Genomic DNA, 13,832 nt, shown 5'->3' with positions numbered 1-13,832 from the left:
CTTGGAATTTCTCAAGGACCTCTGTGGTCGCAACTTTGCTTTCGAAAACCCTTAAGATGTCAAAGGGTTTTCGAAACCAAAGTTGCAACCAAGCAAAGTCACAACCATAGAGGTCCTTGAGAAATTCCAAGATAGAAGATCAATCTCGCGAGATCAGGCTATGCAATAGTAAACTCCAGACTCTTCATATTGAATGCAAGAATTGTTGATTTAACATGCATTTGAGAGATTTCCCAAAAGAAGAAGACCAATTCTAGTCTGTGCAGTGCAGCTTAGTCGGAATTAAAGCTTCGAACAATGAGTCCTACTAAGAATATATTTAGGTGTGTCCAAAACCATCCATATACATAATGTCCAAGTGATGTAATGAACAAGCAAAAACCTATTCAATAAACCTGTTGTTCATAGCCTAAAGAGCTATCGGATCCAAGCGCCACCATTTACATTTACTTTCTCTTGATCTAGCCCCAATTTTTATAGACAGTATGTGTATTGAGATGCAAAAGCCTCATTTATTTCAAAAAGATCAATATCGGAGATTTCTAGTCCAGTAGTTTTCACAGCTGTTGCAATAGCAACAGCAGGTCCAACCCCCATCACTGTTGGATCAACAACTACTATTGCATAGCTCCTGAATATCTTGAGAATTGGAAGATTTCTCTGTAAGGCCACATCTCTTCTCATAAGTAGCACTGCAGCAGCACCATCACTTAGCTGGCTCGAGTTTCCTGCATGTGTAGTGCCATCTTTTCTGAAAACACGCTTTAACTTGGCTAGGTCGGCAAGGGAAGTTCCAGGTCAGATCCCATCATCAACCAAAACAACGACATGCCTCTATAACCCAGTTTTTGCATCCACCAACTTTGTCTCCACATGAATAATCTCATCTCTGAATTAGCCAAATCATGAAGAGGAGTAGAGGTTGAAGAAGATGGTACGATGTCATCCCTCAGTAGGTTTCAAGCTCACGCCACATGAAACAATTATCTCGATCAGCGTTGACATTTGGCAGTCCACCACCATATGTATTGAAGGTTTGACAAATAGGGTGATGGTGAATCATACTAAGAAGCTTGATGAAGAAGGTAATGCCGTCTTCCAGAGTAGTCTCGACTTTGATATATAGACATATGCATGTGTGCGAGAGACAAAGCATGAAATCCTCATTGCGATTGTTGGTTCGAATCAATGCTAAGTAGCTAGTTTAGCTATGTTGAATGGAATTGGTGGAGGAGATGAGAACCACAAACATAACATTTATCAAGAACAATACCTAGTGCCGCGAGCAAAGTGTGCGTGTGTTTGAGCTAAGCTTGGATTCCCCATATCTTGCACCATAGTATCAATTTTCATATCCAAAAGGCTTTTAACTAGAAATTGATCACACTGATCTCAGTAGCAACATTGCTATCGTCAGCTTCATCTTCAGAATTGCTGCTCTCAAAACAATTTACAATTCTGTGCCGTCCAGATCCCTTGTTTTCGTTGCTTTTTCTTCCCCCCCCAGGCGGAGTTTTTCTTCTGGTGTCCTTTTCTTAGCATACCACACGCAGCTTTTGCATGCTGAAAAGCGGCCTCCTCTTCTTTTTCTCTTTGGATTTTTCAAAGAAACAGAAAAATAACAATCCTTTCCCCACAATGGATTGTGCCCTGTTCATCCATGCTTGATTCTTTTTATTCTCAAAGCTTCAACTTTGTCTGTATCCTCTTGCCTGCCAATTGCTGCATAAATATTAATCATACTAATGTAAGCTGATGCCTCTTTTTCATCCAGCCGCATCACATGTTCAAAGGCTAGTTCTCCGAGCTCTACATTCCCCCGTTTTTGACAAGCACCCAACATAGCAAGCCACACTGTAAGATCAGCAGCAAATGGCATCTTCTTGATCACTACTACTGCCTTGACTATATGCCCTGCAGGTGCAAAGAGATCCACCAAGCAAGTATAGTGCTCTAAAGTTGGAATAAGACCAAAATCTGTTCTCATGCTCTCAAAGTACAGCTGTCCTTTATCCACAAGACCTGTGTGGGTGCATGCATTGAGAAAAATAGTAAATATGCTTAAATTTGGCTTTACACCTTCTATCATTCTGTCAAACAAGTAAAAAACATGGTTAGACTTTCCAAGCAAAGCATATCCTGCCATTAGCACACTCCATGTCACTACATTCCTTACTGGGAGCTTATCAAATACTTCCTGTGCTTTTGCAAGCAGACCACATTTGGCATACATATCCACCAATGCAGTGCCAAGAACAACATCTTTTTCCAGCAATCCCTCCTTCACAATCTCATCATGTATTTCTTTGGCCTTGTCAATAGCTCCTATGTTGCCACAAGCTTTCACAATGCAAGAAAATATTATTGCACTTGGAAGGAGGCCCTCTAGCTGCATCTTTTCAAAACACATCATTGCTTGCTCATCATATCCATGTTGAACATAACCTATAATTAGCGCACTCCATGATATGACATCTCGAGCTAAAATATTGTCAAATACTTCTTGGGCTTTTCCAAGCATACCAGATTTTGCATACATGTCAACTAGATCATTACAGATAAGTTCCTCTTGCTCCAACCCCCTCTCCACTATACTGCCCATGCAGAACAAAATGCAAACACAACGACTAAGTATGTACAAAGTAACAAATGTCACATACACAACTTTTTGGTGGATTCCACACCTCAGATGCGTAGCAGTACGACAAAGTAGAGACAATGAATCGCGTGCTTACTTGAATTGTGACGTAATGTTTCCCCTTTTAGATGAAGTTAACATCTCTAGGAATAGTTTATCCTTGTCGCAAGACAACTAAATTGGATCTACTAAACTGCAAGGAATTTGCATAGGATGGTTCAATCGATACAATAAATACTCCAAGTGCTAACTAGGGTTTAGCACGTTAAGGACTTGACCTATTTTCGCACTTGTTGCCAAGTCAAAACCCCCATATCCAAAGGTCCTGTCCACATTCATGGAATGCAGGGACAATTGGATGCACTTACAAGAAACAATATAGGGTTTCTACCCTAAGGATCACTAGAGCAAAGGTTGAAACTCGAATGGAGTTGGAACCCCTAGGACCGAACATTGTCGGCCTAGTGCAATTGGGAATGGGTTGGATAATAAGACACCCTAAACCCTGCTTCTTGTCTAATCATGATTCCGTGACCAGAAGATGCCGTTCAATGGGTGAAATGATCCCATGGAATAGATGCGACACTTGTGCAACAAGTTGCAACGTCGCATGATCTTGTGGTTTGATCACAAGAGAGTTGCCAATTCCTTGGAATGAGATTGGCAGGTTTTTGTGCAAGTTTAACTTGCAAGAGGATGAGTAGTCATCCTGTTATATCACCTTTTTTGGGAAAAATTGCCAAGTTAAGAGAAATTAGGTATTTTCTTGGAAGCAAACGACCAATCAATAATTTGGAGCGACATGGTCGCCATGATGTACTGTTAATAAAACCTAAAGGTATTGGTTAAGTTGGGTTAATAGGATAAGGCCCTAACCCAAGGACAAAAGAAAGAATAGACAAACCCTTGGGGATCTTGCCAAGTTGCAATTAACCTCGGATCAAATGCTGGATGCATTCGGAGAGAAAGATTCACTCCTTAGCAGTTAGCCAAACAAACGACCACTAGAATTGATTGTGCTTGTAACAGTTTAAAAAGCACAGTTTGCATTGTTTGCTCAAGGAACTAAAGGATGGAAATGTATTTAAAGCTTCATGTTAAAGGCAGAAAGGGAGAGGTAGCATCAATTACCCCTGACTATCTGCCTGACCCTAACCAAGGGGGTTGCTAGCCATGCTGAGAACGTGGACCGAACCCGCCGCGAGAGGTCTCTCCATTGGGCGCTACTTGGAGCAGGAGGACGCTTGGGTGCCACGGGGGGCTCTGGCTATAAATCCCTTGCCTTCCAGGCCCTGCACAAGAGGCCAACGTGACTCAGGATTGGATCTCAAGGCCCGCATAATAGTCTACGGGTGGAATCTTGGATTAGTAATCCTTGTGGATTGCTAGATATAGCCTTTGGCCGGATTATGGATAGCCTTCGGGTGGATTATGGATTATCCTGCAAGCTAGACTTTATGAATGTATTCTAAAGATAAATATGATAACCTGTTGAAAAGGAACTTGTTTGACATTGTTTTTCTATGTCAAGTGCTAAGATTACGTGAAGGAACCAGTGTCCAACGAGCTAATTAAGGAAGCTGCTTGATGCATGTCCAACTAAATGTGGTAGGTAATTAGACAACTAAAGAAACCTTGAGGAAAGTGCGGTGGATGTGGCCATGGGTCCGTCCTACGGATGGGTGGTCCTAGTTGGTCGGGAACTTTTCTCAATCGTAATGGATAGCAAGGAGCTCTTCTCAAAGGAAATGAACAGCAAGGGTGCTAACCTAGAGTTTAGGTAACAACAAAAAAACCTGATTTATGCTGTTTTAGGGGAACGGATTGGAACTATGCCTTATGGGCAAAGAGGCCGAGCCTTGCATCCCTCTCGTTTCCCATTCTCCTTGAACCAAGTGTAACGTGAATCCGCTTCGTCCATGGTGTTTCTGCGTAATGTAGTTTACTTGGGGTTCAACGCTAGTTGTTGTTTAGGAAAATGACCATTAGGGGAAACCCTGATTCAGGTCGGTCCTAAGTGGGAACGGCCGGAATACTTCCGCTATGTAGCAGACGCAAGGAGTCCTAGATCGCAAACCCTGTAACATTCCATGGGAGTGCCAAGCATAGCTTTCTAGACTCTCTTTCCGATGGATTGCTAAGACGTGTCCTGAAGGGGAACAGGTGGATACATTATACCATTTTGTAGCAATGAAGATTTTTTTGGTAAAGTGTGGCTATAGGAGCACCTATTGCTATGAAAGGAAGCTTCCAATAACCTCCTATATTTTCAACAAATTTAGAAAATGACATTATTTTCAATTGACTACCTAAATTTAAGATCCTTGTGCGTAAGTTCACAGTTGTTGAAATTAATGAGTTTGTGAAAATTCCCATCATAGTGTTCAACAAGGTGAAAATAGAAGGTGTTCAAGGTATCTATCGCATTTGTAGATCAATTTGAAAAATCTTATGATAGTAGTGTTGTACTCTTAGTGTCTCATATTGTTAAGGCTTTGGATACATGCTCTATTAGAATGGCATATATGTGGTCCAACATGCTTTATTACCAAAAATATGTTGCTTATAATGAGATTAAATCTTGATTTTCTAAGGTTATAATGTTGATCACATAACTAGATTATAACAGCATGCTTTATTACCATATATATATTTATTATAATAAGACTAAACCTCAAGTTTTTGAGAGGTTTTCCTTATATGATCATAGTGATGGTGTAGTGGCTAAGCTAGGATGTTGCAAACCCTAGAAAACATTGGAAAGGTAGAATTTTAAAGTTCAAAAAAGTGTTCAATGGAACAAGTACAGTAGCTGAAGTGTTGATCCAACATGTTCATATACACAAACAAATCTCTATACACAACAAGAACTACATTGCAAATTATAAACAAAACAGTAAGTTTTTAAATTTTATCATTGTCTATTCTTTTGCATCAAAGTTGTTTTTAAAAATCTTTGCAGTGTTCTAATTCAATCTTGTTTTAGTGATAGCTCTATATCCATCAAGTTTGCATGAATGGAAGAATGTGGAATGTTTGAGCAACAAGATACATGTTTGGCATGAAGACATAGGTTCTTTGATCTATGATAATAACTCTGCAAGTCAACTTGCAACTCCAAATATATATTTTTATAATTCATTGTATATAATAGAAAGCCAGAGATTGCAGCATGTCCCATTGCCGCCATTATGTAATGGTGAATGGTTGATTGGTAGCTTGGAGTTGTCAGGAGCATGTAAGTCCAAGTTGAAATCTGACATCAATAGTGCTATGAAACCCACCACAAGCTCCAAAGATGTACTGTAACGTGTCCACTAGCATCATCCAGGACACGTCTTAGTAGTCCATCGGGAAGGATGTCTAGAAAGCTCCGCCCAGCACTCCCATGGAATGTTACAGGATTTGTGATCTAGGGCTTCCCGCGTCTGCCACGTAGCGGAAGTATTTTGGCCGTTCCCACTTAGGATTGACCGGAATTAGGGTTTTCCTGATTGGTCATTACCTAACAGCAACTAGCGTCGGACCCAAGTGAACTACTGTATGCAGAAACCCCAGGTCCGAAGCAGATTCATGCTGCACTTGGTCCAAGGAGAATGGGAAACGAGAGGGATGCAAAGCTCAACCTTTGTGCCATAAGGCATAGCCCCATTCCGTTCCCCTAAAACAGTGTAAATCGGTTAAGACATCACTGTAGGTCAATGCTTTTGTTGTTCGCATCCTTTGACGATCATTCCACTGTTCTTTGAGAAAAGTTCCCGACTAACCGGGACCACCCAACCGTAGGACGGACCCATGGCCCATCCTCTTCACTTTCCTCGGTTTGTTTTAGTTATGTAATTATCTAACACATTAATTTGACATGTAACAATCAGCTTCTTTAATTAATCCATTAAGCACTGGTTCCTTCACATAATCTTATCACGTGACATAGAAAAATAATATCAAACAAGTTCTTTATTAACATATCATCATTTTTATCTTTGAAATACAAGGAGTTCCGCCCTTAGGCTTATCCATAATCCGCCCGAAGGCTATCCAGTAATCCACAGGGATCACTATTCCAAGCTTCCGCCCATAAACTAGTATGCGAGCCTCGAGATCCAATCCCGAGTCACGTTAGCCTCTTGTGTAGGACCCGGAAGGCGAGGGATTTACGGCCAGAGCCCCCCCTGGCACCCAAGCGTCCTCCTGCTCCAAGTAGAGCTCAACGGAGAGACCTCTTGCGACGGGTTCGGTCCACGTTCCCGGTGCGGTCAACAACCCCCTTGGTTAGGGTCAGGCAGGCAGCCAGGGGTAACTGAAACTGCCTCTCCCTTCAGGCCTTCAACCTGAAGTATAGATATTCATTTAATTTGTAATTGATTAATCAAACAATGCTCTAAAATCTCTAGCAAGCACAAACATTTCCATTAATCGACCTTGTTGTTTGGCAAACTGCTAAGGAATGATTCTTTCCTTTCGAATGCATCAGCACTCGTTCCAAGGTGTCTTGCAACTTGGCAAGATCCCTTATATTCTGGGTTAGGGTGTACCTTATTAACCCAACTTGGTCAACCCTAAAGTTCATTGGATACTTTAGTTTTCGGTTTTTAACTTTCCTTATTTAGAAGGATATCAAAGAATACATCCTTTTGCAAGATAATTTGCGTAAGGATCCGCCATCCTTGTTGAGGGTATTTAACATTTCTTCTTGTGAATTAATCACAAGACTATATGACTTCGTACTTGCTGCGCAAGTCCTGCATCGTAATATACGATGAAATAATCCGTTTTAGTTTCTTTAAGACCTAGGGTCTCTTTTTAAGAACCTCAGGGACAAACCCTAGTTCTTTTACATTTACGAATTTATTGACCCTACAATCAGGGAAGATAGTCAAGTGTTTAAGGTATAAACGTTTATTGGTCTTTAAATCATTCCCAATGCATATTTTTCAGCATAGGTATTTCTAAGTTTACATTAATTCGATTATCTTTTAGAAGGTAATATTGAGATCACCTTGGCACGATTTGTTATCCTTGTGACAATTGATTTTTCAGTCCTAAACTTTAATACTTTGAGGTTAGGTAAATTCAGTTAATCTTCCTTTTTCCTTGCAAATGAAACTCGTGCCAAATAACAATCTTTTCCTTGCTAAGATATGCAACTAGCAATGATAACTTCCTAGAATTCAAGCAATGTAAGAAACCTTTCATGAATTTCATCTTCTACGATGATTCGTTGCAAAAAGGAATAGGGGCTAATGGTGCAAGATGCAATTTTTATACCTTCAAGATTTAACCGAAATATACTACTATAGTAGGTAGATAATCTTGCTCGTAATTCGTTTCAATGCATGATGCTATTCGAAGGAACTATGTTTTATACATTATCATTTTTTCATGTTCAATTAAACTAAACTCCTTAATCGTAAATAACTCGGAAAAAATATATATCTTTTCTCTAACAATTCATCTTTGCATGATTGACTTAAAACCGATATAAAACCAAGAAGAAAAAACCTGGTTTTGGGGTGGGATATCCACATGGATACCGGGAGATGACCCTCCCGCAGCTACTCCTTGGACTTTCTTAGGCGGCATCGCAGTTCGAACGTGAAGGCAGCTTTTATTCTTTCTTTCGGATTTCCACCGTCTCTCTTTCGAGGTAAGGAGTCGTTCAAAAGGTTTACCACGAGAAGGAATAATAAGACCTCTAAAATCTTAGCTTCTTCGGAGAGGGAAAGGTTTATAAAGCTTAAGAGAAAAAGGGTCTATAGGATATAATCACGGTGAAAAAGGTTATGTGTGAGTGTGGTTTCACAAACATCTATGAAAGCCCTTGGGAGATCTTTGGGCACTGGAGTGAAAGGACTTAGGGGTTTTTCAAACCCAAAGGAAAATTTTGAAAGATAACACAAGGGTTTATAGTACGGGGGAAAAAGGCGTGTAAGTAAAAAGGGGACACGGGGTTTAGAAAGGGCTTAGGGGTGTATTAAAAAAAAAAAGAAATATGAGGGGTAAAACACGGGGTCTCAAACACAAGATGGGACTTATGGATTTAGGCACGGGGATTAAGGATTTTTTAGGTCAAGGGGATTGGGCTAAGGTGGCTTTTGAGGGATGCTAGGGGGGAAAAGGTTTTAATTTCTAGAGTAAGGTGAACTTTAAGGGACTTGGGTGGAACTCCACGGGAAAGAGGGCCTAAATGTACCACGGGAAGGGGCTTAAATGTACCCCAGAAAGGGGTTAAATGTACCATGGGAAGGGGGGCTTGAGAGGAGGCCCTTAGAAGTTAGAAGAAGCTTCTAAAGCTTCTAGCTACTGTCGTGGCAGGGAGATGAGCTAGGATGATGACGGCCAGCATGGCCAAGCGGCCGTGATTTCCAACGGAGCTGGCGGCGGCTCTGCGTACCAATAGCGGTAGCCAACGTACGGTGCCCTCTTGCCCCTCCACTCACGACACGGCCCGCGGCGACCGTTTCTTTCCCCTCCCTGCGTGGTTGCCTCCTCTCCATGACCCTCTCCCTTCTCACCCCTCTAAGGGTTATAGGAAGGGATAAGGCCTCCCCTTCCCCCCATGTGGTGCCCGCATGTAGTCCCTCCCCTCCACCTCTTCACTCTCCCATTTTAGCACCATCCCCTTCCCTCAGCCACGCTTTGGCTGGGGGAAGGTAATAAGAAAACTTGCATTAAATCCAATATTTATCCCTTATCCTCCTCCCAAGAGGAGGTTCTCATGAGAAATATGCGGTTTCATTAAGCTATGTATCGTTTGGGCTCAGTGGAGAGTGTATTAGATTAACCCGTCCCAACCCACAATGTAACATTGTCCCTTCCCCAAGACTTCACATGGCCTTTATAATATTTTTAACAAAAAATATTACATGTGCATCTTAGTTGGTTTATTCCATTCTCATTGTTTGCACATTTGTTTGGTTCATGTGATGTTCTAAAGAAAACAAAGATTACTTATAAATGCAAGTGTCCATCTGAGGAATGGATGAGTCAGCTATTGAGCGAGTCTTGGCAAGTCAAAATAACATATTTTGATGAGATGATTGAATGCAATTTCAACCAATTTGATCTCACATTTAGGTAAATCCTTTTTACTACTTTGAATGCCTTGATTTAATTGACATAGGCTTTGATTAGATGAATTGTTGTTTGTTCGCATTTACTTACCATTATTTTTATTTTTATTACATGTATTTCATCGCTAGATAAACTCTATGCATTTGCTTTCAATATAGAAGATGGCGACTTTTGCGAGGAGAGTGGATCAGCTTGGATCAAGATACCCGAGATGAGATACATACAGCTCTCATAGATGTGTTTGTCTTGTGGAATGGTCATAATCCTTTTGTGATCAACGCAGAGAGCCATTGGCCCATTTCTTTTCTGAGACAAGAAATCCAATTAATGTCCAATAAGCCCCTCTGCAAATTATATTTCAAGTTAGATAATAGAAAATTCAAGATTCATAGTGAGCAATCCATGATATATAAACAATGTGCTTCTCCACATATCCTTGAGATAGCGAAATCCTTGTAATTTTTTTAAAAAAGAACGAATATAAACTTTTTTAAAAATTTTGAGTACTTTCAATTTAGATAATCTTAGTTTATTATGATCCAACCGTGTGATAATGCATACTGTAATTATTCAATCGTAATGGTTAAAATCATAATTAAATTGCAAGCTCGAGTTTTATAATCTATGCAATATTGCCTTTGCATAATGATATATTATAGCTCATCTCTTCTACTTACTTATTAAAATTAAATATTAAATTGGATCCAAGGGATTTTGAAGGTCTTTCAGATTTCTTTTCTTAAAAATTTTCTATATTTGGACTTTAATATACTCAACGATCCAAGTATATTCAAGGATATAATAATGTACAACGAAGCATTTGTCTGTATGAGTAATTTTAACAGTTACTTTAAAGTATTGAAATAAAGAAACTAAGGTAAGAGTTTTAGTTTGAAGATTTAGGGTTTAAAAAGAACATTTATTAAAAACCCTAGATGCAAAAAAGCTATAACTCCAAACTCATTTTCACTTTCATTCTCTACATCCCTACACTTGTGCTTTCCTCCCTTCTCTCTTTGTGTGCCATGGCTACCACTCCCGCCTTCGCCGCATGGATTACCTCCACATGCTAGGCATACATAGGAGACCAGATATACCCTAAGTTTTGCGCAACCTTGAGTCTAGAGAGCTTGCTTTGCACCGTAGACCCTAGCTCTAATATACTGGCATGGTTTTGTGATATAGCAGATCCTCTCACCTGCTCTATTCCAGACTCTACTCTCATATGGGTCCCCATAGATTTCCTATATAGTTTATGTGCTGGATCAAGCCATGCAAAGGTAATAAATCGAGCCCACATGCATGTGGGGCAATATCTCTGTGCTAGAGCAATGCCTACCTCATCCCAAGATCATGGAATGATGGATCTCATTGAGTGTGATGCAGCATTTGCCATATCTGTTTTGTGCACTAAGGTGCAAGAGGACAGTGAGGAAGACATCGACACACCCTCTCAGCCACAGCTAGAGTATTTTGAAAGGGACCCTGAACAAATCACACTCCATGCAAGAGTAGAGGCAGCACAAAGCTTAGCCATTGTGCACCCACCTCCTTTCCTTGTTGAGATACCGACAAGCGATGAGCCACCCCTCGCTTCTCTCCATGCTATCATCATTGAGGGGGTGGGATATTTACTTATGCAAGATATACTAGAAATTTTGGAGCTAAGGAAAGAAGAGCTATATTGTATCATGGTGCATGATGCACCTGATGATTATATAGATTTTTATATACAAGATGCACCAGCACATGTTGATGAGGTGGCTTGATACGATGGCACAAGTGTGGATGACATATTTACCATGGTGAGCATCCAAGAGCAAATTGGGAATGCGGTGCCACAATATGAGATCTCAGATGAGGAGTTCGAGCAGTTGCAAGAAAGCATTTTTGGACCTCGACCCAACAATGCAGTATCTTCCCAAGAGAGAGACGAGGGTGGCCTAGCTACAGGAGCAGACATGGATGCTCCATTACAGCAACAGATAGATGATGTAGAGAAGGTAATGTTATCAGATTAATGTTATTAGATTTGCATCAACATTTATCAATAAGGCCTGTAGGGCATCGGGAGTGTGAATATCAAATTTTTCCAAGATTGGGCCCCTAGAGCAGCCCTAGCCGGAGGCTTGTGTTTGGGGGATTGAATCTATACCCCTAAAGCTGCCCTGGATGGAGGGTCACGTCTAGGGGCATGAGTCTGCAGATTCAGGCCCCCAAACGCGAGCCTTAGGTGAGGGCAGCTCTAGGGGCCTAATCCCATGGTAAAATTTGATGTGCACAGATTCAAGCCCCCCAGATGCAAGCCTTTGGCGAGGGTAGTTCTAGGGGCCGGATCCCGGTAGAATTTGATGTGCTGCAGATTCAGGTCCCCCAGATGCAAGCCTCTGACTAGGGTAGTTCTATGGGCCCGATCCTGAAAATTTTTGATATGCACACTCCCGATGGCCTAGAGTCCCTACTAGTAAATTTTGACGCAAATCCAATGTATATATCTTTACCATACTCCATGCATAGTGAGTTTGACACAATGGGTCTGACATTGAGCTTGTTGTCTATATAGATGAATTTTCATCTAGACAAGGTGGCCGATCTGGTAGCCAAGGAAGGGTGCAGGACTCGGCATTGAAGGAGTATATCGGCTAGCTTGTGAGCAACATTTTTGTATTCCATAAGACATTCTCTCCGGCTTTTTCTGAGAACTTCTTGAAGTTGAGGGCACTAACAAAGGCTGGGCACCAGTGAACTCTAGCTTGGAGAAAGTAGAATTGCTTCGACGTTCAAAGCTCCTCTACCTATTCTTTAGTAGTAGGTTTGGGCCACTTTTTTCCATGGTGGCCTGCGGCATGCTTACTAGTGTTGAAGACCCCAATGTCATTAGGTAGGAACTACCAAGGCAAAATGTGTTGCTACCTATAATCATGAATAGCTCTAACCATGGGAAGTCTAGCTCAAAGAAGCCTAGGAGAGAGTAGATGTACTTAGTGCCAAATGATATCTCATCACCAATGTAATATAATTTGCAATCTTCTCTTGAAGTAATGAAAAACGATATTTGTTGGACTTGCGCGCAATGTAGTTTATCATACGCATCGTTTATTATTGTTTTTAACTTGAATATTATGTTTATTTATTAGATTTATTCACAACATGATTCATATCCTAAATCTAATACGTAGTGCTTTATCGAGTTTGTGCGCAATATGTATTTGATCAAACACATGTAATGATAACTCAAAGATATAAATAAAACAAATAACAAGCGAATAAACAAAAATAAGACACGTCAAAAAAAGTGTATTCATATTCATAGCATTTTACATGGGATCCATTACAACTAGGGTTTTACAAAATCTCTTTGGAAGCCACATTACGTATATGTTTTCATTGTTGATCTTCGCGATAACTATTCTTCCATCACCGGAAGAACCTCACTATCAGCAAATCCCTATTGGTGATGGTGACTCTCCTTCTATGTACTGCTGCATAGATTGAGTCTCCAAACAAGTCAATGACGTAAGCTATGGCAGCTTTCTCTAGTGCAAGGAGGGCTTGGGCAGTCTAGCGATCGAGTTGTTGCAAGCGTGCTCCATTTGGGAAGTGCCTCCTACTAATCTAAATGAGTATGTCATCCAGAATCTCACACACTAGCTTCTAGAATGGAGCCTTTGGTATGAGGAGGTGCATGGTCTTCTGGTAATGGAAGATCTCACCAAGAGCCACTATCTTGGCTTCCATCAACTTTTGCGATGCTGGCGTGGTGGTGGCAGTGGTGGTGGTGGAGCTAGGGGAGGTGGCCTCTACATAGAATTTTTAGGGGGGTGTTTCCGGGCCACTTGCTTGGTGCGTGCCATGTCTTCTAGAAGAGAAAACCCAAAACTCAAAAGTGAAATGTGTAAAATGAAGTGAAACTTTAAAATTATAGCAAAACTTTCAAAAAACCCTTAAACCTGAATTAATGTATCCAAGCTTTGGAGAAATATGACCAGTGATATGATTGATGTGAAATTTTACTTGTTGACTCCTCTAGGGTACATCAACTACCAAAAAATAATTTAGCATCATCAGAAGTCTCTCGACACCTGTCCAGAGGCTAGTGCTTGGGGCCTTGAGATTCAGG

At 40.8% G+C, this 13,832-nt stretch overlaps 1 protein-coding gene across 1 annotated transcript; it reads right to left on the bottom strand.

Moving 5' to 3' along the window:
* Positions 1-474: 474 nt before the first annotated feature.
* LOC148028650 (pentatricopeptide repeat-containing protein At3g28660-like) lies at positions 475-2,395 on the bottom strand. Its single transcript, XM_087688471.1, has 2 exons — positions 1,744-2,395; positions 475-728 (listed from the first exon to the last, which is right to left on the bottom strand). The coding sequence occupies exons 1-2, from the start codon at positions 2,393-2,395 to the stop codon at positions 475-477; spliced, it is 906 nt and encodes a 301-aa protein (XP_087544597.1).
* Between the last annotated feature and the right edge of the window lie 11,437 nt (positions 2,396-13,832).

Source organism: Lygodium microphyllum, chromosome 11 (genome assembly GCF_053477565.2).
Source record: "Lygodium microphyllum isolate KBCC chromosome 11, Lygodium_microphyllum_v1.1.10, whole genome shotgun sequence".
NCBI classification, from domain to species: domain Eukaryota; kingdom Viridiplantae; phylum Streptophyta; class Polypodiopsida; order Schizaeales; family Lygodiaceae; genus Lygodium; species Lygodium microphyllum.
The sequence above is the reverse complement of the archived record's forward strand: the minus strand, read 5'-3'. Positions and strand labels throughout refer to the sequence as shown.